At 54.6% G+C, this 21,706-nt stretch overlaps 7 protein-coding genes across 7 annotated transcripts; 3 read left to right on the forward strand and 4 right to left on the reverse strand.

Annotated features, from left to right (window-relative positions):
- Nucleotides 1-573: 573 nt before the first annotated feature.
- Nucleotides 574-3,178, reverse strand: GLOTRDRAFT_36960 (glycosyltransferase family 39 protein; the record flags this gene model as incomplete). The annotated part of the gene is made up of 11 exons (XM_007864752.1): nucleotides 574-600; nucleotides 654-860; nucleotides 910-953; nucleotides 1,003-1,065; nucleotides 1,120-1,437; nucleotides 1,494-2,075; nucleotides 2,125-2,308; nucleotides 2,363-2,456; nucleotides 2,508-2,573; nucleotides 2,627-2,735; nucleotides 2,770-3,178. 11 exons carry the CDS (start codon nucleotides 3,176-3,178, stop codon nucleotides 574-576), a joined length of 2,103 nt encoding a protein of 700 aa, XP_007862943.1.
- Nucleotides 3,179-3,776: 598 nt separating this feature from the next.
- On the reverse strand, nucleotides 3,777-5,226 carry GLOTRDRAFT_56262 (Fibrillarin). The gene is made up of 6 exons (XM_007864796.1): nucleotides 5,117-5,226; nucleotides 4,956-5,060; nucleotides 4,469-4,899; nucleotides 4,333-4,417; nucleotides 3,981-4,277; nucleotides 3,777-3,921 (listed from the first exon to the last, which is right to left on the reverse strand). Exons 1-6 carry the CDS (start codon nucleotides 5,124-5,126, stop codon nucleotides 3,887-3,889), a joined length of 963 nt encoding a protein of 320 aa, XP_007862987.1. The 5' UTR covers nucleotides 5,127-5,226; the 3' UTR covers nucleotides 3,777-3,886.
- A 168-nt stretch (nucleotides 5,227-5,394) lies between these two features.
- GLOTRDRAFT_36989 (acetyl-CoA synthetase-like protein) lies at nucleotides 5,395-9,421 on the reverse strand (the record flags this gene model as incomplete). Its single annotated transcript, XM_007864755.1, has 13 exons — nucleotides 5,395-5,613; nucleotides 5,676-5,924; nucleotides 5,976-6,134; nucleotides 6,189-6,467; nucleotides 6,521-7,058; nucleotides 7,344-7,505; nucleotides 7,563-7,740; nucleotides 7,800-7,837; nucleotides 7,888-7,994; nucleotides 8,053-8,304; nucleotides 8,357-8,652; nucleotides 8,720-9,074; nucleotides 9,128-9,421. The coding sequence occupies 13 exons, from the start codon at nucleotides 9,419-9,421 to the stop codon at nucleotides 5,395-5,397; spliced, it is 3,126 nt and encodes a 1,041-aa protein (XP_007862946.1).
- An 857-nt stretch (nucleotides 9,422-10,278) lies between these two features.
- Nucleotides 10,279-11,898, forward strand: GLOTRDRAFT_103827 (uncharacterized protein; the record flags this gene model as incomplete). Its single annotated transcript, XM_007864976.1, has 11 exons — nucleotides 10,279-10,337; nucleotides 10,391-10,483; nucleotides 10,538-10,646; nucleotides 10,702-10,771; nucleotides 10,821-10,884; nucleotides 11,080-11,128; nucleotides 11,185-11,285; nucleotides 11,342-11,401; nucleotides 11,457-11,484; nucleotides 11,536-11,736; nucleotides 11,782-11,898. The coding sequence occupies 11 exons, from the start codon at nucleotides 10,279-10,281 to the stop codon at nucleotides 11,896-11,898; spliced, it is 951 nt and encodes a 316-aa protein (XP_007863167.1).
- Nucleotides 11,899-13,579: 1,681 nt separating this feature from the next.
- GLOTRDRAFT_114441 (uncharacterized protein) lies at nucleotides 13,580-15,471 on the forward strand (the record flags this gene model as incomplete). Its single annotated transcript, XM_007864977.1, has 9 exons — nucleotides 13,580-13,665; nucleotides 13,719-13,931; nucleotides 13,982-14,033; nucleotides 14,092-14,145; nucleotides 14,204-14,450; nucleotides 14,501-14,554; nucleotides 14,613-14,963; nucleotides 15,016-15,141; nucleotides 15,206-15,471. 9 exons carry the CDS (start codon nucleotides 13,580-13,582, stop codon nucleotides 15,316-15,318), a joined length of 1,296 nt encoding a protein of 431 aa, XP_007863168.1. The 3' UTR covers nucleotides 15,319-15,471.
- Nucleotides 15,472-17,636: 2,165 nt separating this feature from the next.
- Nucleotides 17,637-18,662, forward strand: GLOTRDRAFT_35481 (uncharacterized protein; the record flags this gene model as incomplete). Its single annotated transcript, XM_007864642.1, has 3 exons — nucleotides 17,637-17,746; nucleotides 17,802-17,866; nucleotides 17,917-18,662. The coding sequence occupies 3 exons, from the start codon at nucleotides 17,637-17,639 to the stop codon at nucleotides 18,660-18,662; spliced, it is 921 nt and encodes a 306-aa protein (XP_007862833.1).
- Nucleotides 18,663-20,361: 1,699 nt separating this feature from the next.
- On the reverse strand, nucleotides 20,362-21,570 carry GLOTRDRAFT_126306 (uncharacterized protein; the record flags this gene model as incomplete). Its single annotated transcript, XM_007865638.1, has 5 exons — nucleotides 20,362-20,901; nucleotides 20,954-21,132; nucleotides 21,186-21,416; nucleotides 21,465-21,492; nucleotides 21,547-21,570. 5 exons carry the CDS (start codon nucleotides 21,568-21,570, stop codon nucleotides 20,362-20,364), a joined length of 1,002 nt encoding a protein of 333 aa, XP_007863829.1.
- Nucleotides 21,571-21,706: the final 136 nt, after the last annotated feature.

Genomic DNA, 21,706 nt, shown 5'->3' on the forward strand with positions numbered 1-21,706 from the left:
TCCGGACAATCACCGGCATTACTGACATTGACCTTCATCCGGTGTCCAGACACCGTCCGGCCATCCCCCTGCTCAAACCCACCTTTTCTGTTGCACCTGCATCTCACCTCGGGAGTTGCAGTCTTTAGGGCCGTGCAAAAGATTGTAGGAAAGGGAATTCCCAGCCAATCAGAGCTCGCAAAATTCCCTTTCATACAATGTTTTGCACCCCCCCCCCCCCAACGACTGCAACTCCTGCAGTGTCTATCGGTATTTTCGAGGGTCCTATTATCAGCCACATCGCCTCGGATCCAACCATTCGGAGTGCCAATTCACCAAAAGCGTCTGGATGTGAAAGATATTACATAGTTTGTTGAGGGCAGGTCAGATCTTTGACCGATCTTGCAAAAATGGCGGAGAAAGTGCGAACACACTTGGTCGCAAGACCCGCTCCCCAAGGTAGCGGGAATGTAGCGACTGCCCGGATCCACCGTCGGACGACCGCTTCCCAGTGAGGTATACGACAACAGATAAGGCATGCAAAGAGTGACACGCGGATCCGTCATGATCAATGGAAGTGAATATATTACGGTACTACAGTTGATTATATATATTCCAAGTCTATACCAGTAGGTCAGAGCCTGCCTTGGATAGCTCTGAAAGTGGGTACGTACTTTACGCCACTGTAGTCCCCAGTGCTCATGTATGGGGCCGTCGATCCCGAAGGCGAGTCCCCTGAACCACCAAAAGTTGCCCACGATGAGGAAGGCAACTACTCCGAAGGCTATCCATTTTGTTCTGTCCGTGAATCGGCGGGAGGAGAATATGAAGTGGTCGAGTAGATGGGCAAATAATAACACGGAGAAGTATAACGTTGGGAGCTGCTGAAGTGTTAGACGCAGGATAGGAGATAGGCACTGCCATACGTACGTAGTGGTGGACATAGGTTACGCGACCCATGATCATGAAAGGGACTAGCGAGCGCGATTAGTCCGATGCGCAGGTGAGGGAAATGAACCTTACAGTAATGCAGGAACCAGCCTATGAACGCGATCTTGCCGACATACAAGAAGTGGTCCCATTCGCCTATCATCCCCATGTCAATTGCGCGGGTTACGAGACTAAAGACGGCATACTTACGAGGCTCCATGTCGACATATTTGCGCTGCTGACGGAGAAGATACACTCCGAGCGTAACGAGGAAGACGATGAGACTGGTAGTACCTCCCCACCAGATGACCGGCGTGCCCAAGAGGTAGTACTTTGTCTGCTGATCGCCCCAGCCGCACATCCGCAAGCCCAATCGCAGCCAGGGCCAGTCAGTCGGCTTGGAGGCAAGGATATCCTCCTTATCCGGGTCCGGGATGAGAGCGTTGTTGGATGTCCACATGGCGACGTTGAGGTGGATGAAGTCACGGAAGAAAGGCGATCTGTAGAACTTGGCATCACCGGGCGGTACTTCAGCACAGCGACATCAGTGGGCCATGACAATAAAAGAACAAGATAGCACATACATCGATCATTCCAGTGACTTTCGACATTCCAATATGTATGAATATCTTTGGGGTTATTCTCCTTGTCACAGCTGACCTCGACCTGCTTGAACCCCCACTGGGGCAAGATCGCGTTCGCAGCCCTCAGATAACACCCCGAATCCTGGTGCCGGAAGCGCAAGCGCGTCGTCAACGAGTGGATCGTTACGAACTTCTCCTTTCTCCCGCGTTTGATATCGTCCACAACCTCGACCTCCCAATAATCATGGTAATCCCCGATGGTCGCGTTCCCGTAGCAAGACACCTCGTTGTTCAGCTTGGTGACCGGCGCCGGAATCGAGTGCGAGTGGAGGTTGCGCGTAGTCGACGCGTGCTGCAGCCGGATGACGTCGCCGTCCTTCAGGAACCGCAGCTCGCCATTGGGATCATAGTCGGGCTCGTCCCAGCGCGGCATGATGATCCAGTCGTTGTTCTCGTCCTTGTAGTGGTAGCAGGTGACCTGTTGCTGGTTGGACCCGACGGGGTACGTCTGGACGTGCGAGTGCAGGAGGCCACCGCCCCAGCCCATGTTCTTCAGCGTAAGCTTTGACCCGTATGCGATATCTTCTCAAGTAATGAGTGTCACGCGTAGGGGATGTGATAGCAAACACACCAAGCGGATTCTTTGCAAAGTCATTACCGACCAAATTAGCCTGGAACAGCGAGCTCATTTGCGAATCTCCTGGCCCCGAATGATTGAGGACCAAGAAATGGATCTTGAATGAAGCCATGTACACCAGTGCAGGCAAGACGATAAGGCACAGTACGCGCGCACCCCAGTGTCTTAGTTGATCTTGCTAAACGATGCCTTGAGATGATTGCAAATACAACCGTGAAGTATACGAGCTTACCACGGACATCTTGACGTCTCCAAATTTCTCCCATAGGTCTTCGATCGTGTACAGGCCGACTAGGGCCATCACGAAGAGACCAATCCATTTTACACTTGTACGCGTGTCAGTCAACTATCCCAGAAGCACAGAAGATATTCCTCACCTCGCTACACAACCGATTGAAACGCCGGTGAAGGCCAGCCATAACCACCAGTCGAAGGAAAATGACCTAGTGAGCGTCAGTGAGCTCCCAGATGCTACAGGAGAAACTATGACACGGACTGATATTGCTGATTGTGGAATTTGCTGAGCCCGAATACAGTAGAGAACGTGAACGCCAAGAGCATGGAATCCAGAAGGATGAATCTTGAGATACATAACCAGGCAACATCTAGAAATAGTGTAGGAGCATTCAGGGGACAAACATACCGGCGATTGAGAGGGAGACTTGCCGCAGAGAACCATAATGGCCACTAAATGACACGCCCACTGGCTCATACCCAGTTCCACGGCGGTATACCAGCCCAGAGGCACCATGACCACACCAAACATCGCCATGAGTACACGCATCGCCACGTACGGCACGGTCTCCGGATACTGCTCCCCGCTCTTGAACTCGAAGCTCCCGTCATAACCCGACAGCAAGCCAGCGAGCCCGACGAGCATCTTCCCCAGCGGTGGATGGACATCGAAGTAGAACTCGCGCTTGAGGTAGTGTGAGCCGAACTTCCCGAAGTGGGCTTCGTCCCAGATGACATACGGCGCCTTGCCTATTTTATGGAACCGCGTCCAGCAGGAGAGGAGGGTGTATATTGCGGGCGGGACGTGTTCCATGTTTTGCTGCAGAAATTCGGTCTGGAGCCACGCATTACTTCAGTAATCATCTTACTACTCAGAGTAATAGAACTCGGACGCACGAATGTAGTCGGAGGGGGCGGGGGCGGTCTCCTCTGCCGCCCGCTCCCCAAGTTCGCCTTTGCACTCCCGATTTTGTTGTAGACGTCCTTCCCGCCATCGTCATAGAACGGCTCCGCCTTCTCGTCGTGCACCCCGTTCGCCGTCGCCGCCCCCGGGCCCTTGGGCACTCTCCGGCGTGCCTTCTCCTCCGTCATGTAGTGCAGCGGCAGCTCCTCCTCCTGACGGGTAGACCAGCTATTAGTAGAATGTGTCGGATAATTGACTTCTTCGAAGTCGGAGAGCGGCTCTTCTTCGCGGGGGTCGCCGACGGTTATCGCAACTTGGGGCGGCCTCTGCATACGCTGTGTCGGCGCTGGTCGTGTCGACCGGGTGGATGCTGGGCGAGCTAGCTGTAGAGCGGGCCAAGAATAATTAACAGAGTGTATGCATGCTCGACTCTGCGTCTGACTTCTGCGATAGAGGCGCTGCGGCACGTGCCCCGCCACGTCAAGATCGCGTCTGGGCGGTAATTATAGCGTGTCGGCTCAAAATTACAGTTATATTTGGGAAAGAAAACAGAAAAATGATACGCAAGGGAAGTACACCAAGAGAGGGAAACAGACGAGGAATCAGAGACGGACGACCCTATGCACGCATGGCGTCGTGCCGGCGGTATTCAGCTGCACAGGAGGACGAGGCAGTCAGTCACCGGCTAGTATCATAACAGCAGTAGACACACCTGTCACCATTGCGTGGTCACGCTCGTAAGGCTCCAGAGTAACCTGTTCGATAGGCTTAAAGTGCTGTTCCCGCAGAGCATCCACCTCCTTGGCGAACACGATCGAGGGCTCAACCGTAGAGTCGATGCAGTTTGCTTTTATTGAGATCACAGCGTGTCCATTGTTCCGCAGGAACATGTGGGCGTTGATGGCCACTATACGGGCCTGGTCGGGTTGCGCGACATCGGCGAAGATGACGTCCACTGTTGAGACGAGCATCCGGTATTTTTGTGGCAGACGGGCGTCCTCCACGATGGCTGAAGCAACGAGTCTCGTCACTAAGAAGTTAAAGGAACTTTCGAGGTAACTCACGAATGACATTCGTCCGCTTCTTTGCCATACCAATTAGGTCACGGCCTGATCGTGGCGAGAACTCTACAGCGTACACAACTCCTTCCTGCCGTGGCTGTCAGAAACAACAAGTAGGAACAAACTGCACAACACTTACCGGCCCAACTATATCCGCTACGTGACTAACACTAGTTCCGCTAGCAGCACCGAGGTACAACACCTTCTTCCCAGGCGCAATATAGATCTCATCCAACCCACTGAGCACCCCGGCCGCAAGCTTACTCCGGAACGGATTCCACACGCGGTACTCGATCTTCGTGCCCTCCACACCGCCGTCGATGGATATGCGCTTCTCGCCGTACACGCTCTCGCCGGGGACCAGGTTTTTCGTGACGAGGAGGTGCTCCTTCCCTTTTGCGATGAAGATACCGGGATGGCGATGGGGCTCGAGGACGACGTTCGCTCCGCCCTTCGCGCCGCCGCGGCCTCCTCCGCGGCCCCGCCCTCTGTCACCACCACGACCCCGTCCCCCGCCGCGACCGCCTCCCCTGCCGCCTCGGTCGCCCCCACGCTTCATAACTCCTCCCCCTTGATAACAAAGCAATTCAACGCATTTTCAAAGGGAGAAGGCAGGTAAGACAGACCTCGTGCGCCTCCTCTTCCCCCACCCCGTCCACCACGGTCACCTCCGCCCCTTCCACCTCGTCCTCCCCCTCTGCCTCCAAAGCCGCCCCGGCCGCCTGATCCTCCTGCATTCCTCAAGTGAGACCACGTATTCCAAGCAGAAAAGGTTTGGATAGCTCACCGAATGCCATGTTTAACCGGGTGCGAGGAGAGGTTATACGTTGAAGTTGGCCGGAAGGCTTTTGGACTGTGTACAGAAAATTTGGAACTCTTTCGCTGAATGGATCTTAGATCAATGCGTGAGAGAAAGCGGTCCGTGCAGTGTCCTACTTGGGACCCCATGCGAGACCCGGTGCACACTGCCACAATCCGTTCCGCCTCAATGCAATAATCGTACAGACATCCTAAGTCTACAAAAATTCGGATACAGGGTATAATAAGCCAACGTTGGTCCTCCGCTTAGATAAAAGCTTTGCCCTTCCAATACGCAGCCCATCTCTTCACGTCAGCACTAGTCAGTGCACCAACGGTTCTGATAGCCTCGCTGAGCGCCTCAGCTTTAGCAGTGGAGAAGCGCGCAACACCGCCAGCCTCTACCACGTCTTCCTTGTCAGTCACCTGCAGAGCCTTATCCGCTTCCGCTAACTTCCTGAAGAAATCCAGAAGTCTGATTGCAGGCTGAACGCTCGTATTATAGTCAGCGTATGCGAGATGCGACGGCTTTCTTTGCAAAAACTCACGATGCTCTCATAGTCTTCCTTCTCGGCCTTAAGGGCCTTCTCCTCGATCTTGGCTACCCATTCTTCGAAGGGAACCACGGGCAGAGGCGATGATTCAGGGCTAAGCGCCTGCGCAACGTCTCCCATAATGCTATTCCACTCGACTGGGTGTGGATGGACAACATTGAGAGCAAGCGGGACATCCACCGAGGCCAGAGCAACGTCAGAGATAACCGACGCAACCGTGTGCATCGGTATCCACGACACCACCTGCCCAACGGTCAACACGCGGTTACAGCGGATGTGCAGGTCGACACTTACACCCTTCGCCTGCGGAAGGCATCCCAGCGCTAGGCTAGACTTCACGAGAATAGGCACCCAATCACTGGTAGACCACGCCCCCTTCGGCAGCCCACCGCATATCTGGCCGATACGCAGCGACGTGCTATGGAGGCCGTGTTCAAACACCTTAGCAAGTATCTGCACAGCCATAAGGACACAAGGATGCCATTGAAGATACAACCGTCAACACACCTGCTCCACGACGTACTTCCCTTCACCATACCCAGCGCCCACAGCATACTCAGGCTCCGAGATAACCTCTTCAGGATATTGGCCCTTGGACTGGTCCCAGGACTGGGCTACGGCAATGGACGAGGTGAAGAGGAACTTCACCAGCGCGCCCGACTTCGCGGTCAAGGCAAAGTCGATCAGGTTCCGCGTTGCTCTGATATTTGGTTCGAATGATGACAACGAGAGGTTGAAGTCGAGTCTCCACGCGTTGTGGATGACATGTGTGACCGTCGAGTGTAACTTGTAGCATATGAACCCACTGTTGGGATATAGGCAACAGGGAGCGGACTCACCTTCTCATAGGTCTCCGCAGACAAGCCAAAGTTCTGCACAGTAGCATCGCCTTCCAAGAATGCCACCTTCGAGGACGACAGCAGATCAACAGGCAGACCCCTATCCTCGAACGCTGCTTTCTGTCTCTCGACCGAAGACCCAGCATGCGACTTCCTATTGAACGCATAGACCTTCGCAATCCTTGAGTCCTCCAAGAGTGTAGCCAGAATATACGACCCAAGGCTCCCTGTGGTCCCAGTAACCAAAACCAGAGCACCGCCAGTACTGGTTAAGTTCGAATTGCTCGTAGAGGGATTAGGGAAGTCAGCCGAATACTTCTCGATCAAGGCCGAAATGGCCTTCGCAGGCGCCTTGTCGTGCAGCCCGTTGAGGGTAGCTGGAGATACCAGTGCTGCGACGGCCGATGCCAGCTGCCTGATCGTCGGATTGGTGTAGACGAGGTTCTGGGTTAAAGCGGAAAGAGCCTGCTTGGCTGGTACATCGACCGACAGCCGTAATGCCCCGATAATTCGGTTTCGCAGGAACGTGGCGCTCAGACTATCGAAGAGAGTCCTTGTGGTAAGTCCCCCGACTTACAAATAAACAGATGACTCACCTGTCGAATCCTTGCTCGAATAGATCAGCTTCGGGGTCGATGTTCCTGCGCTCATTGATCTGCTCAGCATTCTTCTGCAACCACACTGTCAAATCCGCACTCGTCCAGCTCGCCGGCGGCTCACTATCCTCCGCCTTGAAGCTCGACTCGACAGCCTCGTACCTACGCAAAAGCGCTGAGCCTGAGCGACGACATCCTCGAGTATCTCACTGAAATTCGCCACCCACAGTGCATCGATCTCCTTCTCGTACAACGCCAGCGTCGGCTTGCGCTGCACCGTCCCCTTCGCCGCGCGCGGGAGCGGCCGTGCGGGGTCGGCGACGAGTATCATCTCCTTGAACAGCCGGCTGAACGCTGGGGCATCCCGGTTCGCCTCCTCCACCACCGGCCTATCTCACAGTCATCAGCAATCGCAAATTAGTCTGAAGGCAAGGAAAGAGGCGTACCAGATCTTGTTGCGGAATTCGACAAGGGCCTTCTCGTCCTTGGGATCGATGACGTACTCGGACGTCGGCTCGATAATGATGCCGACCTGGTTGCGCCCGCGGCCGAACATGAGCGTGCCCTGCACCATCGGGCTGTGCCCAATGTGGCCTTCCATGGGCCCCGGGACGGTCTTCTCGCCTACCAAGAGTGGTTAGTGTTGCGAATCCGATAAGCAAAGGGAGGCAATTTGGACAAACCAGATGCTAACACGAGCACATCGTCTGTGCGACCAACGCTGGCGACAAGTCAAGGCATACAGTGGGGTCAGGAGTCGCTCGTACTTACATCTTCCACAGCCCCTCGATCGTCGGGTGTTTCTCCCACAGGTCCGAAGTCGCGTACCCCCGTACATCAGGCAGGTTTTCCACCGACACCTGATGATTCTCATTCGTCTATACATTACCAAACACGATAAGTTCAACACCCACCACGCCACGGGGAAGACAAGACACATACCAGCATGTGCAGCTCGTACGTCCCATCGCCCTGATCGATCCAGCGCATCTTCATCCGTTCGCTGAGCCGCATCCACGCCCAGTCCTTCGGGTTCTTGAGCACATGCGGCGCCTTATTCTCCGGGTCGATATCGAACATATACGCGGGCGCGCCGAATTCCGTGCCGCCGTACCCTGCGTTAATCTTCACGCCATTCTTCACATACACGTCCCCCGCCTTCGACGACAGCGGGCCGCCTGCGAACGTCTTCTCTCGTCACGCCACGCATATCTCGGAGGTAAAGACCATGAGTACTCACGACCATCTCCATCTTCGCCAGAAACTTCACCGCTTCGAGATTCTGGGCCCACACCTCCAGGAACGCAGGGACGACCACGACGGCAGTGGCGCCGCCGCGCCGGCAGTGCTCCAGCGTGTTTTGCGGGTTGGGCATGACGGGGGGAGCGGGCGCCTTTGGCGGAAAGGTGACGACGGCCTCGCCGGAGACGAGCGGCGCGTAGAGCTGCATGTAAATCCCGAGCGTGTGGAAGGAGGGGAGCATCATTGAGCCCCAGATGACTGGGCGCGGGTGGTAACGAGATTCAGTCACAGACGCTAGCATAACGAGGACGTGGAGGTCTGAGCGAGTGTCTCTTTGTATGCCAGGCATGAGTGGACGCACGGAATGAACACCAGTGTAGTATAGTCCTGTGCGTTTGAGGGATCGGCTTGGGGAACCCGGTGGACCCGGATGAGTGCAGGTACAGGCAGACGTCGTCCATGGCGGGCTCATATTCTAGGGGTGGATACTCTACAAACGGATCTGCAGCCGACTCTTCCCCGAGCTTGGGGTAAGCTTGGGAAAGAGTCGGGATCTCCTCGATATGCAACTCGTAGCCCTTGGCAGTGAACTCTGTATTGCAGCCATCTATCAGTGGCTGGAGGATGGACGCGTTGGTAAGAAGGCGGTGACATGATGTCTTCTCGAGCATGTTGTAGATGGCAGCTGTCGAGTTGCGGGGCGAGATTGGGAACGGCTGCGGTGCGGTTTATTCATGCGATCTAATCAAACAAAGAGTCCAAGACGTACCACGAATCCTGCTCGTATCATCCCCACCATAAGTGGTATATACAGGATAGTGTCGCAGTGCGCGATGAGCGCTACGACCTCTCTGTCCTTACCGGTGCCCTTCGGACGGACGGCATGTGCTATACGATGGGTAGCTCGGGCGAACTCTCGGAATGAAACGCTGGCTACATCGTCGCTGCCGTCTCGCGCAAACTGAAAGACAGGCAGTTCGGGATTGTGAACATGGTGGTAGTCGACGAACCCAGGCAGGACTCGGAAGGAACCGTCGAGAGGAGGGACTGCGCTCGGCGACATATTCAACTACCTTGCATACAAGTTATGAATCAAGTTGAATGATATATAAGCGGAAACACAGGCGAAGTCCACCTTTCCCGGAGCATCCTCTGCTTCAGGACTCTGATAGAGAACTGAAGCATGACCAGACGCTGATGCGAACACTCTGTCACGGTCGTTATTCTGGGAGGCCCAATGGCGAACGATCTAAGATCCCGAAGCACCGTGAGAACATACCCGCCGGACCGTGCCGGTGTTGCCCGATTCAAGTACGCGATCAAGGCGGACGGCTTCAGTCCTTCGGTCGTTTCGAGCAGTCGGAGAGCCTCTGCCGCGTTACTGTGCGTGATCGTGCTGAAGAATCGCGAACAAATTCCCAGCTAATTCTCAGTGTCACACTGACATTTACTGATACAATATGTCGCCCTTGTTGTCGCTAGCACACATGTCTGAATTCAATTCGCTAGTACTCCCAAAAATCATGCGGCGAAAGACATCAAATCAGACCGACAGACAAGCTCACTTCCCCGTGTCCCGGATCAGGTGGCAATAAAACGAACTCTGGCGCCATCAGCACCATTGAGGCTCTAAGCCACACCTGTCAAGCCCAGCACGCCAATTCTGATGGCTCTCCGTGGATTCCTGATCCAACATCATCTCCCTCGCCTCGTTCATCAAGCCGTAGGAGCGGAAGCTCCCCTCAGCCGAGCGTCCGAATCTAGCGACGACAGTGTCTCGTGCGGCTATGCACGCTTACTGCGAAAGCGCAGTGGGTCCCATAAAAAGTGCGCTCGAGCTTGCGGCGCGATCGCGTCCTTCGACGGCCGACCGCTCCTTCGCCTCTTTCTTCGCTCCTCTGGCCACTTCCGACAGCTACCATGTCTGCTGTAGACCAACTCCTCGGTAGTGTGCTCGTTGGTATATTTATCGCCGCGATGTAAGTCATCATCACATTTGGTTACAATTCACGGAAATAGTGACTTGGTGCAGTTTGTACGGAATCACGACCACACAGGCCTTTGTATATTATCAGAACTACCCGAATGACCAGAAGCTGCTGAAATGGATGGTGGGGCTCATATGGTGGGCAATTATGACTTGAGATGCGGCCCGCACTCTATATCGACCTGCCGCAAGGTTTCTGGAGACCCTCCATACAGGCTTTTGCATCGACTTCATCTATAAATATGTGATCACGGAATATGGGAATGCTCCGTTTATGAATGTCATCTACTGGAGCGGTGGGGTACGCTATATCCTGTGATTGGATAGTTCGCGTATACTAACTTTTCGCGGAACAGATTACAGTGATAATCGGGGTGCTCGTCGCTGCACTAGTCCACGGCTACTACGTCCGGCGGGTGTGGATATGTAAGTGGCTCCCACATGTCCAGCTGCCCAACCTCATCCGTGCCCGCAGTGAGTGACCGGAATACCATCTTGACCGCCGTTGTCACTTTCCTTGCGGTCCTACGGTTCGGTGAGTGATATCTGCAGCCGTCTACGCAGGACTGCTATCCGCTTACGAATTCTTGACACAGGCTTCGGCGTGGGTTAGTACCTGTTAGCCACCTTCACACACAGCTGCTGATATCCCGTTGTCCTGAAGCAACGACAGTACTCAGGTATGCGTTGACTCATATCTGACCGGCACGCGCCGGATAACATGTTACTCTCAGCTACACCTTGAGTGAATGGAGCGTATTCCGCACGCGGAAGCTTCCCTTGGTACGCTATCGCCCACCTGCTCTACCATTTCTCTGACTAAACCGCCACACTTGCAGATGACCCTCGCTGGTGGCCTCTCATCCGCCGCGGCAGTCGATTTACTCGTGGCTGGAGCCTTGTGCTATTTCTTAGAGAGGAACCGTACAGGATTCCAGCGGTATGTTTCTTCGTCTTTTCCGGGGTATACTCCTTCAATGACATCTCTATTGTTAGATCCGACAGCCGTATCAACCTGCTAATGGCGTACATAATCAACACCGGTGCATTAACGACGTACGTCCTGCTCATCCACCCCCACCCAGCCCTCCAGTCTCACGCACGCACCCAGGGTATTCTCCCTCATCATCGTGATCACAGTCGGTCTATTCCGTACCTCGTCTCCGCAGCCCACTGACCCGCTCCCTCAGTTCGCCGCGATGAACGGCAGCCTCGTCTTCCTCGCGTTCGTGGAGATCCAGAGCAAGCTGTACGCCAACTCCTTCCTCGCGTCGCTCAACGCGCGGCGGAAGCTCATGAACAGCGGCGCGCGCGGCGCGAACGGGTACCCCACGTACGAGCTCAGCAACGGCGGGCGCTCGCACATTCGCTCGAACACCACAGGGCCTGTGGTGCGTGCTTCCCTTTCCCTTCTAATTACCTTCGATTCCGTAGAGCTGACGGATGGACGGGTGCAGATCGAGATATTCCACGAGACGACGCGGATCGTCGACAGCCCGATGTCGCCGACCAAGTCGGTCATGAGTATGGGCAAGGAGGCGTACGCCATCTAGCCGTTCGTCCGCCATTGTATAGGCTTGTGTTCTCTTATCTTGTCCTTCCCTGCCCCTAGCTGGATCGCATATTATCTTTATTGTACTCAAATACCCTGTAGTACCTGTAGCACCTGAGAAGGAGGTCGTGTTTTATTTGCATTGAGCTATGTAGTTATTGCTTTGCTGCGGATTTTGTTATATTACAGATTGCGCTCGTTTCTGTCGTTGGAAATTCGGAGGATCTTTGAAATGCCTCGAGGGATTCGTCGGTGCCATGGTACTATGGAAATTGCTAGTACTCCCTGGTGGTGCCTACACATCGCACTCTCAAGTGGGTATTGAACACACTGACAGTGCGTCCGCACTACCCGAGTGATGTACGCCAACATGACAGTGATTCTGGTGGCTTCCAGATGAGACGCGCTCGCCGACTTTGAGTACGCTCGATCGATGTCGACCTGACGAAGCCAAGAATAATTTTGACGGAGCTTCTCCAATATTGCCCATGCCACCGCTGCTGCTGATTGACAGGACTGCGGCGGTCGTACCTCGGGACAAATCCCGATGGCCACACTTCCACGATAGACAGAGAAGCGCATTGCTTCTACCGTACTATCTCGGTAAGGCACATGAAACGGCCGAACGACGGTGGGGGATGTATGCAGATCAATATATCAAAGTGATGATCGACGTTCTCGCACCATTCAAGCTTGGGATCAGGAAGAAAGAAGGACTGTAGTGTCGGCTCGAGGATCTTGCTGCTATAGTCCGAGATCGCATGGTGCAATCGAAGCGCACAGTGTGCTGTGCGTCAATGATTTGCGTCTTCTACATGCGATGCTCTCGACGAGACATCGCATGAAACGTCAACGCGAACACACCTTCGTCACCTGTATCAGGCCCTTGGCAGGCGGTCATTGACGACCTATAATCGGGGAAACTTAGGGTGGAAAGCACTCGCTATATCTTGTGGGCATCCGAGACCAATATCAGCAATTGATGAACACCATCCGCGAAGTACTCACTCACTCACTCTCGACAGCAGGCAAAGCATGACGATTTCGGTCTGCCTTCGGGAGATTCGGGAGAACGTCTCGAAGTGCGTAAGTGTGGATAACATTTCCTACCCACACGGACGTACCACGGGGCACCCCAGGGAAGGTCTTAAGGATCTGTCCGATCAATTCTCGGACACCGAGGGCGAAGAGAAGCTTGCTGTTGTCACAACGTGTCACGCCTCATTTACGATCTCGCTGCTGATTCTCGCACACTCATCATTCACGAGGCGATGGACATTCATATCAGTCTAACACCTCTGAGCAATTATCCATGCCGCGTATTGCGTATGTTGCGTCTTACTTGAAGTAGCAAGCCACAGTATCCCGACTTCCCCCTCCGATATTGTGGCGGATGGGACAAGCAGATGTGCATCGGTCGTTTGGCTTAAGGATGAGATTCCCGGTAATTAGAGACGCGAAGCGTACCACGGTCAGAGTAAATTTTTGAAATATCCATATCTTGATCGTACACCCACTGATACTTCTGATCGAAGCTGTTCCAGGCGCTATATATGCAGGATCGTGCAATCCTGTGAGAGGGCAGCCGCCCAACGTCTTCACTGGCAGTTGGCATCATCTATAGGCTGACAGGTACCGAACCCAGGTAGTAAGCCTGCTGATCACTCGCTTTGGAACGCAACATGGGCAAGCCAGTCGACGTCCACGGTCAAACATCCAAAGGCCCTCGGGCTGAGGATGATATCCCGGAATACACTCCAATGTCGTGGTAAGCACCCACCACCGCCCGACATCGCCCGCCGCTAACGATGAACATGTCAGGACACTGAGCGAAATACGCGCTGCCATCCCGGCTCATCTGTTCGTTCGAGATACGAAGAGGGCAATCGGATACCTCGTCAGGGATCTCCTTATGGCGGCGGCAGTGTGGCGCTGTGCCGTGTTTATCGACCCATACTTCAAGCACGCCACAACGAGGCAACTTCTTACACCCGCTGGTGCTGAAATCGCACGATGGACTGCCTGGCTCACCTAGTAAGTCCTTTCCGTCGTCCAGCATCCATCTTCCGTCATAACTCCTGCAGCTGGTGGTTCCAAGGCTTGATATTCACGGGTATCTGGGTGATCGGGCATGAGGTGCGTTCGGACGTCCGATGAGACGCCTGCTCTCACACCGACGCCACTATCCCCATAGTCCGGCCACGGAGCGTTCTCGCCAAACAAACGCATCAATAACGCCGTGGGCTTCGTACGTGCCCTATCCCCTGCGGAAATTAACGAGCCCAGAGCTCACCGTGCGTAAGCAGATCACGCACACCTTCCTCTGGACACCCTACTTCAGCTGGAAGATTTCCCACCATCGGCACCACATGAACCACGCGTCGATGGAGAAGGACGAGGTGTACGTCCCGAAGACGCGAAGCGACCTCGGCATACCCAAGGAACAGCCGGGCCACAGCGAAATCGACTACGAAGATTACTTCGGCGATACACCCGTCTACACGCTGTACATGCTCGTGCGCCAGCAGGTCCTGGCGTTCCCAGCGTACCTTCGTGAGTCGTCTTGGCGAATTCATTATGCCGCTGCGCTGATTGGCTTGTAGTGTTTAATGTCTCCGGGCAGAAGACATACCCGAAGTGGACCAATCACTTCGATCGTAAGTCGGCCTTGGTACCTTGAACACCATAAACGCCTGACCGGTTGTGTATCCCTAGCCCGCTCCGTCTTATTCACTAAAGAACAAGCCTCGGCGGTATGGATATCCAATCTCGGCATCGCCGCCATGATCTGGGGCGTAACAAAGGCTTGCGCCTTCTACGGCGCCGCCGAGGTGGCCAAGTTCTACGGCATCCCCTGGCTGCTCGTCTCGCACTGGTTCATCATGATCACGTACCTCCACCACACGGACATGAGCCTCCCGCACTACCGCGGCAAGGAGTGGAGCTTCCAGCGCGGCGCGGCGGCGACGGTCGACCGCGACTTCTTGGGGTGGCAGGGCCGCTTCTTCCTGCACGATGTTGCGCATTATCATGTGATCCATCATTTCTTCCCGAAGTTGCCTTGGTGTGAGTATCTTTCTGCGAAGCGTTTTGGTCCTTTGCGCTGAGCTGTTCGCAGATAACGGGGAGGAGGCTACGAGATACCTAAGACAAAAGATCGGGGAGCATTACGCCTACTCCGACAAGCCCGTCTTCAAGGCCCTATGGGATACCTACAACGACTGTCAATTTGTAGAGGACGAAGGTGCGCTCTTTCCAACTCCCCTCGATGTGTCGATGATGCTCAAAGAGCTTGTTGGTATCTGCAGGAGAAGTGCTGTTCTACCGGAACAAGCAAGGGAAGGCGTACCGGAAGCCGGCAGAATCGTACCTGAATGCGCAGGCTACAGGTCAGGCGGGAAGTAGGATTCAGAGGAAGTAGACGTTGAGAAGGCTGCGCGGACCCCCTCATGGTGTCAAGACATAGATGCGATTCCCGTTGATGTAAAGATACCCGATCGGATTTTGTATTATATGTTTATAGTCCAGGATTTGTTGTAGACTCTTAATTGACTTATCTACCCCAGGATGTCACGGTATCCTAGAGTCGTCCGTCCCTGCTGCGTGAGTAGCGCCCGCGAGCTTTACCTACTGAAAACCCTGTCACGTATTCTGTGGGCTGGCCAGAAAGTCGACCCCACTGGGAGGTCACACCGCCGAACGCGTTCGCGAACTGCAAATGCGAACGTGAGAACCACTCCACGGTGCACGTGGGCGCTGTCGATTCGTGGCTCTGTCCACCGGCCACAGACGCGTACCCCTCCTGCTTGTGATAAAATCTGCATAGCCTGAGGGTTTTAACTTGTAAGTTTATTGTATCAGTCTGTGAGATTGAAATTGCTGGGTAATTGTAAAAAATGTGGTGAGTAATCGAAGCTGTCTGTCCAACTGGGGTCACACGAACCCACTGAAGCCCCTTCCGTGCCCTCCCCCTAACGGTTTCCATATGTGGTCAATACTACTGGCATTGCATTGGAAATGTGATGCCTCCACAGATGCCCTGTATACATATAATTAGTCATTGGGCATGGACAACTTGAAATTCATTACTCTATTCACATCATCAATATCCCTGGTATGGTACAATAATATGTGCATAACAAGCTGTATTTTATGGATTGAAAGCATAGCCACCATTGCCTTTCTCGCTCAATAACAGTTGCGGTGTGGCGATTTCCTACGCTCCGGTGGCGTGGCATCCCCTCACGTGCCCAGACATTCGCCGAACACGTTCGCGAACGCGTTCGGCGGGCGAACCTCCCAGTCGCCTGGACGTTCTCGGGCTGGCGGAATTTCAGTCACCGATGTCACGAGTAACAAAAGCACGTGACACTAACGCATGACGCGTCACCTTCAGACCCTAGACGCGTCTCCCCAACGTCTCCCGGCTCTCCATCTTCTATGGACCTTTGCCACGAGCATGCTAGACTGTCCTTCGACGACAAGTCTATCGATACATACGCAGTCAGCAAACAGCGTGGCTGAGGCATGTAGGTCTATATGCAGTTCTAGGTGAAGGTGAGACAGAGCCTCGTCGAAGGCCGACCTTCTCCAGCTCAGTCAAGTGTACTGGCAGCAGCAGCAACGGTAACCCGTACCAGGAGAGGTGATGTATACACCACCTGGCAGAAACCCTCGTTTTACGGCGAATAAGCGGGAGACATTCTAACACGGCGGGCCGCTTTGCGTAGACGTAGCATGAGTCCAGAACGCAAGCTGACGAGCGCATACATTCACCCATTCCAGCGCCATGAGGCACGTCGCACGTTACATGGCAGATATGCGACCCCTACTCAGACTAGTACCCTGTAACTGGGCATAGATTCAGTCGCTTCATTCGCCATCCTCTGGCGACTCGACAAGCTGCGACTGCGACCGTGAGGTTGTTAATCGCTAGGGGTAAGTAGGGCCCTCTCCCTATTGCGCTATTATTTCAGCCCAACAGCGCAGTGCAAGGGCCACCTTTCCTCCGTAACATTGTCAATGACGTACCGTACAAACAGACGCCGGTGCGAGGAAGTACCTGGAAGCATGGATCATTCTAGTCGTCGTTAGTATCACTGACAGTGCTTGCCCATCTCGCTCCTTTGAATTGTACCACTCTTAACGCTATGTTCTAGCAATGACTCTCTTTGCCAAAGGGCCCGCGCTGGCGCTGCCTTCTAGAATCGTCTGAACGTCTGAATTCGCGAAGTCAGTGGAATCTCTCTGAGCAAGCGCCTTATAAACCGCACCACGACTGGCTACCTGGTATCAAACATTTGTCCCTGGACGTTCATGTTTCTCTGCCTCAATGAATATTGCTGGTTCTTACTTGGTCATCGTTCTCCGCGACCCAGACGCGTTCTCATTCACGCGTGCGCGGTTCACGTGGCGTCACCGCTACGGCAGGGCCAGAACGAGAGCTCCACGACATCGAGGACGACGCGAAATTCGATGATGATTCGGAGAGTACAAATAAAATCGCTTTCGCATCGCTGCTCAACTTTGTGTCGTCCCCAGCACGCAGCGTTCTCTGAAGGTACAAGCCTTGGCCGCCGCGCGAAGACGTCGCGTCAGAAATGACGTGTATCCTGGACTTTGTTTGGTCATGTATTGCCCGGATTACCTGCTCAGCTTTGAGCTCAGGCCAAAACAGGCAACTCCTCCTAGTCCATCTCTGCTGAGCTCTTCCTCAATCCTTCACTTTGACCTGCCATCATGGCCTCCGATCAGCAGGTTGCGCTGGCCAGAGTGCAGCGGGCGAGCACGAGCAACTTGACAAAGTCGACCAGACAAGTCGTGCCGGCCTTTCTGCAGAAGCTGTATGAGTAAGTGATTGTCGTTCTTCCATGGGTGCGAAAGGGGAAGTTGATGTGCTTTCAGAATGGTGAACGACCCTACCAATAACGACTTGATACGATGGGCGGACGCGGGCGACTCGTTCTTCGGTACGTCGCTCCTCGAAGCCTCTGGGAAGAGGCGTTGACCATTTTCGCAGTGCTGGATCACGAACGGTTTGCGAGGGAAGTGCTCGGACGCTGGTTCAAGCATCAGAACTTCAGCTCGTTCGTTCGGCAACTGAACATGTACGGGTTCCACAAAATCCCCCACCTCCAGCAAGGCGTCCTCAAGTCCGAAGCCGAGACCGAGTTTTGGAACTTTGAACATGCCAATTTCCGCCGCGGCCAGCCCGATCTCCTCGCTTTCATTCAGCGCAAAAAGCAAGCGCCACAACCGAACGGAAATGAAGACCATCTCCTCGAAGCTGCGAAGGATCCGAACAACCCGATGGCTGTCAACGGATCCTTGTCGGCCGGACAACTCCTCGATATGAACGCGATTGTCAACGGCATCACAGTCATTAAACGCCATCAGGCTGCCATTTCCACTGACCTGAACGATTTGAAGTCGTCAAATCAGCAACTCTGGCAGGAAGCCCTGGCCGCTCGCGAGCGCCACAAGAAACAACAGGACACGATCAATCGGATTCTCAAGTTCCTTGCTGGAGTGTTCGGACAGGGGTCCGCCCCCAAGCATGACGGTAGCCATAGTCCTCCCGCAATGATGCCGCGCAAGCGACAGCGCCTGATGATTGGCGATATGGACAGGATGGATGGGAAGGCGCGCGCTGTGGAGATTACGGATGTCGACGATGAAGAGGATGAGGAGATGCATTTACGGAGTCCGACCTCGACGGATCGAGGGCAGTCGCCCTTTGCAGGCAGTGAGTGTCGTTTTCGCTGATGATTACTCATTATCTTACACATCGTAGTTCCAATGGCGACTATCACCACGCCAATGTCCACAGAGAGCACCTTCTCGCCTCCCGCGACCGAAGCTTCTCTGGGTTACTTGAACTCTGGCGCTCATTCGGGCCGCAATGGATCCGGGCCCACGACTCCGGTCCTCACACCGGCGAACGAACAACCAAGAGGTATCCCGAGCCTTGGATCGCCCCATGTTTCTGGACCTGACAAGCAGCTCGGTATGAACAGCCACTCTGTCTCCCAGCCTAACGGGACGCCGTCGTCCAAGCAGCCGACGTCACCCTTGGATACGTTCCCCAGTCAGCCTCAGCAGGAACAAGGTATCCCCACTTCGTCATATAATCCCTCGACAATCACCTCACTCACGGCATCTAACAACGCCAACTCGGACCCTGCGATGATGCAGGCCGCTTTCCAGCAGATGCTCAACCAGCCTGCGCAGGTCCAGCGGTTCTTCCAGGCCTTGGCCAATGGCCAGAATGTGCCTGGCTACCCCATGTCTATGGACCCCGGGCAGCAATCACCGTACGGCAGGCCTACCTATAACGGGCCCCTGGATTCGCAGACACAGCTGCAGCAATACCGGCTGCCTACCCCAGGACTGTACCCACCCCCGCCTCAACCGGAGTCGTCGCAACTGCAGAGAATGGACAATTCAGGTATCGTCGAACCGCTGATGCAGAGTGCGGATCGGCTCGCTAAGACTTATAAAGATGCGGCGGAGATTGACGCGGATGTGGATGCGCTGCAGACGAGCATCTATTCCCTGATTGAGAACCTAGGCTTGGACCCATCTGTGCTCAACACCCACCCCGCGCAGAGGGTCAACGGTGGTGTCTCACCTCATATGAACGGCGTGCATACTAATGGCGTGCATGTCAACGGCGTCGGCGTGAACGGAGTTGCGCAGGACCACCGGCCTGACTCCGTGTCGATGCCCCCGCCCAACGGCCACATACATTTGAACGGCATGAACGGGGACTCGTCTGGGAATCAGGACTTCGACTTTGAGTCGTTCCTGACGGAGTTTTCGAGGGACGGCGCCGATGTGAACGGCGACTACGGCGATTTTGCTGAGAAGTTGGCGAATCACACGCCGGGCATCAACGGGAACCCCGCCGTGCAGGACGCGTCGACGGAACAGCTGACCGCGTTCCTCGACGAGGTTGCGTCGAACGCGTCGAACCCCTCGGATGGCACCGCGCCTTCGCCAGTCGGGTCATCGATGCACTCGCCACAGCTGCGCGCGGCGAACGCGTCGCGGCCGAAGGCGGGGCAGAAGAGGAAGTCGGATTCTGCGCTGATGTTCGTCGATCAGACGCAAGCAACGGTGGATGGGTCCACGGGTGGCGGGACGAAAACCAAGCGTAAAAAGTGATTGCAATTGGATGCTGGGCTGGGGCTTGGGTTTAGGGATTTGGGGTGTGGACTTACTAGAAGTTCCAGTAACTGTATTACGTGCTGTACTGTTTTACTTTATATTTGCCCTGCTGTTAGTCATCTGCATTGTACAGTAATGAATTCGCCAATAACATTATTGCACTGGACCAAGAGAAGATACGACTTTGGAAGCTGCAAGTTCAGAAGTTGAAGGATATGGTTCTGAAGAAAAGGCGTAGTGATCTACTACACAAGGGATCTACAAGCAAGCCGACAAAACAGAGAAGGTAACTTCCCTATGTTGACTTCTCGTCGGACTTACTGCTGTCCTTTGTCTTCTCCTTCTCATCCTTGTCCCCCTTCTTCGCGTCAGCCTTCGAGGGCTTCTTCTCCTTCTCGTCCTTCCCCTCCTCCAACTCCGCCCGCCCGATAGTAGCCTTGTTATCCACCAGCGCATGCAAGGCGATCACAGCACGTAGCAGACTGCTGAGGTACACAACCAGCAGCTCGTCATTGGTGCTCGTGGCGAAGCTTGTCGTTAGTGTCGGGTCGGACAGGTCGGGGAGCAGGTTCAAGGCGTCTTGGAGGTGGTAGACGATTTGGTGGTTGACGGGCATGGTGCCCGCAGCGACGTCCGCTAGGTAGGCTTGGAGATCGCCGAGTCGAGATGCGAGGCCACGGAGGGAGGATAGTTGCTCGCTGACGCGTGTGGAGAGGGTGGTCGTGGTCGAGTCCTTGATGTCTCGCAGTAAGTGCTCGACGCCGATTTCTTCTGCCTCTTCTGCCTCGATAGCTGAGGGAACGTGCAGGAATGTTTTCCGCACTTCCGTGCCATCCTGCGGTGTATAGGTCGATTAGTAATCACCCAACAGGTGTCGCAACACTCACGTCCTTGATCTCCTCCACAGCAAAGTACGCGTCCGTCGGGATGTTCTGGTTCTCTGGTCGCACATCGACAATGACCATGACTGGCCGCGCAATATATCGCTTGAAGAGGTCGTTGATCTCATGGTCCGAGGCTCGTAGCTTCGGACCAGAGTGGTACCAGCCGATCATACGTTCCCGAGCTGCATAGACCCTTCAGTTCCGCTTGCCTGACACGCCACGCCGACTCACGGACCGTTGACCTTTTTAAACATTTCCCACATCTGCTCGATGTAGTTGTGGTCGAGGAACCACGTCTTCGGGTCCTTCTCATCCTCCTCGAAGGGGATGGCGAAGGAGTTCGCGACGTTGATGGTCTTGCCGTTGTCCTGGCCGAGGAGGACGCCGACTACGCGCTTCGAGGAGCCTCTTGAAACGCTGCGGGCATGGTGGTCGGTCACGGAGAGCAAGACCAAGGGATGTACGACTGAAGCAAGTCAGATTGAGCCGCTTGAATACGTTCAAGTCAACGTACCGACTGTTGTTCCGCTCAGCGCATTAAGCTTTCATACTGCATGCTCAGCATCAAGCAACGTAGCGCTACATACCAAGCTCACCTGTTCTGAAGTGCTGCCGACCATTGTAGCAAATAGAGGTGTGTTACACGAGAGAGACTTAGACTGGACTCGGACGCGTCAGTGCAATGATGAAACGCGCGTATGGCTTGCTTGTCACTGTTTGTCCCCTTCCTCTCTGGGCCATCGTACTTCGCCTCAG

This window comes from Gloeophyllum trabeum (assembly GCF_000344685.1).
Source record: "Gloeophyllum trabeum ATCC 11539 unplaced genomic scaffold GLOTRscaffold_00003, whole genome shotgun sequence".
Lineage (NCBI taxonomy): Eukaryota > Fungi > Basidiomycota > Agaricomycetes > Gloeophyllales > Gloeophyllaceae > Gloeophyllum > Gloeophyllum trabeum.

Excerpts from the sequence above, each read along its gene's own strand:
- GLOTRDRAFT_56262 (XM_007864796.1), bottom strand. Across the intron at positions 4,418-4,468 it reads TAGCGGATATAGTTGGGCCG|GAAGGAGTTGTGTACGCTGT; the intron begins GTAAGTGTTGTG and ends CAGCCACGGCAG. Across the intron at positions 4,278-4,332 it reads GAAGCGGACGAATGTCATTC|CCATCGTGGAGGACGCCCGT; the intron begins GTGAGTTACCTC and ends TCGTTGCTTCAG.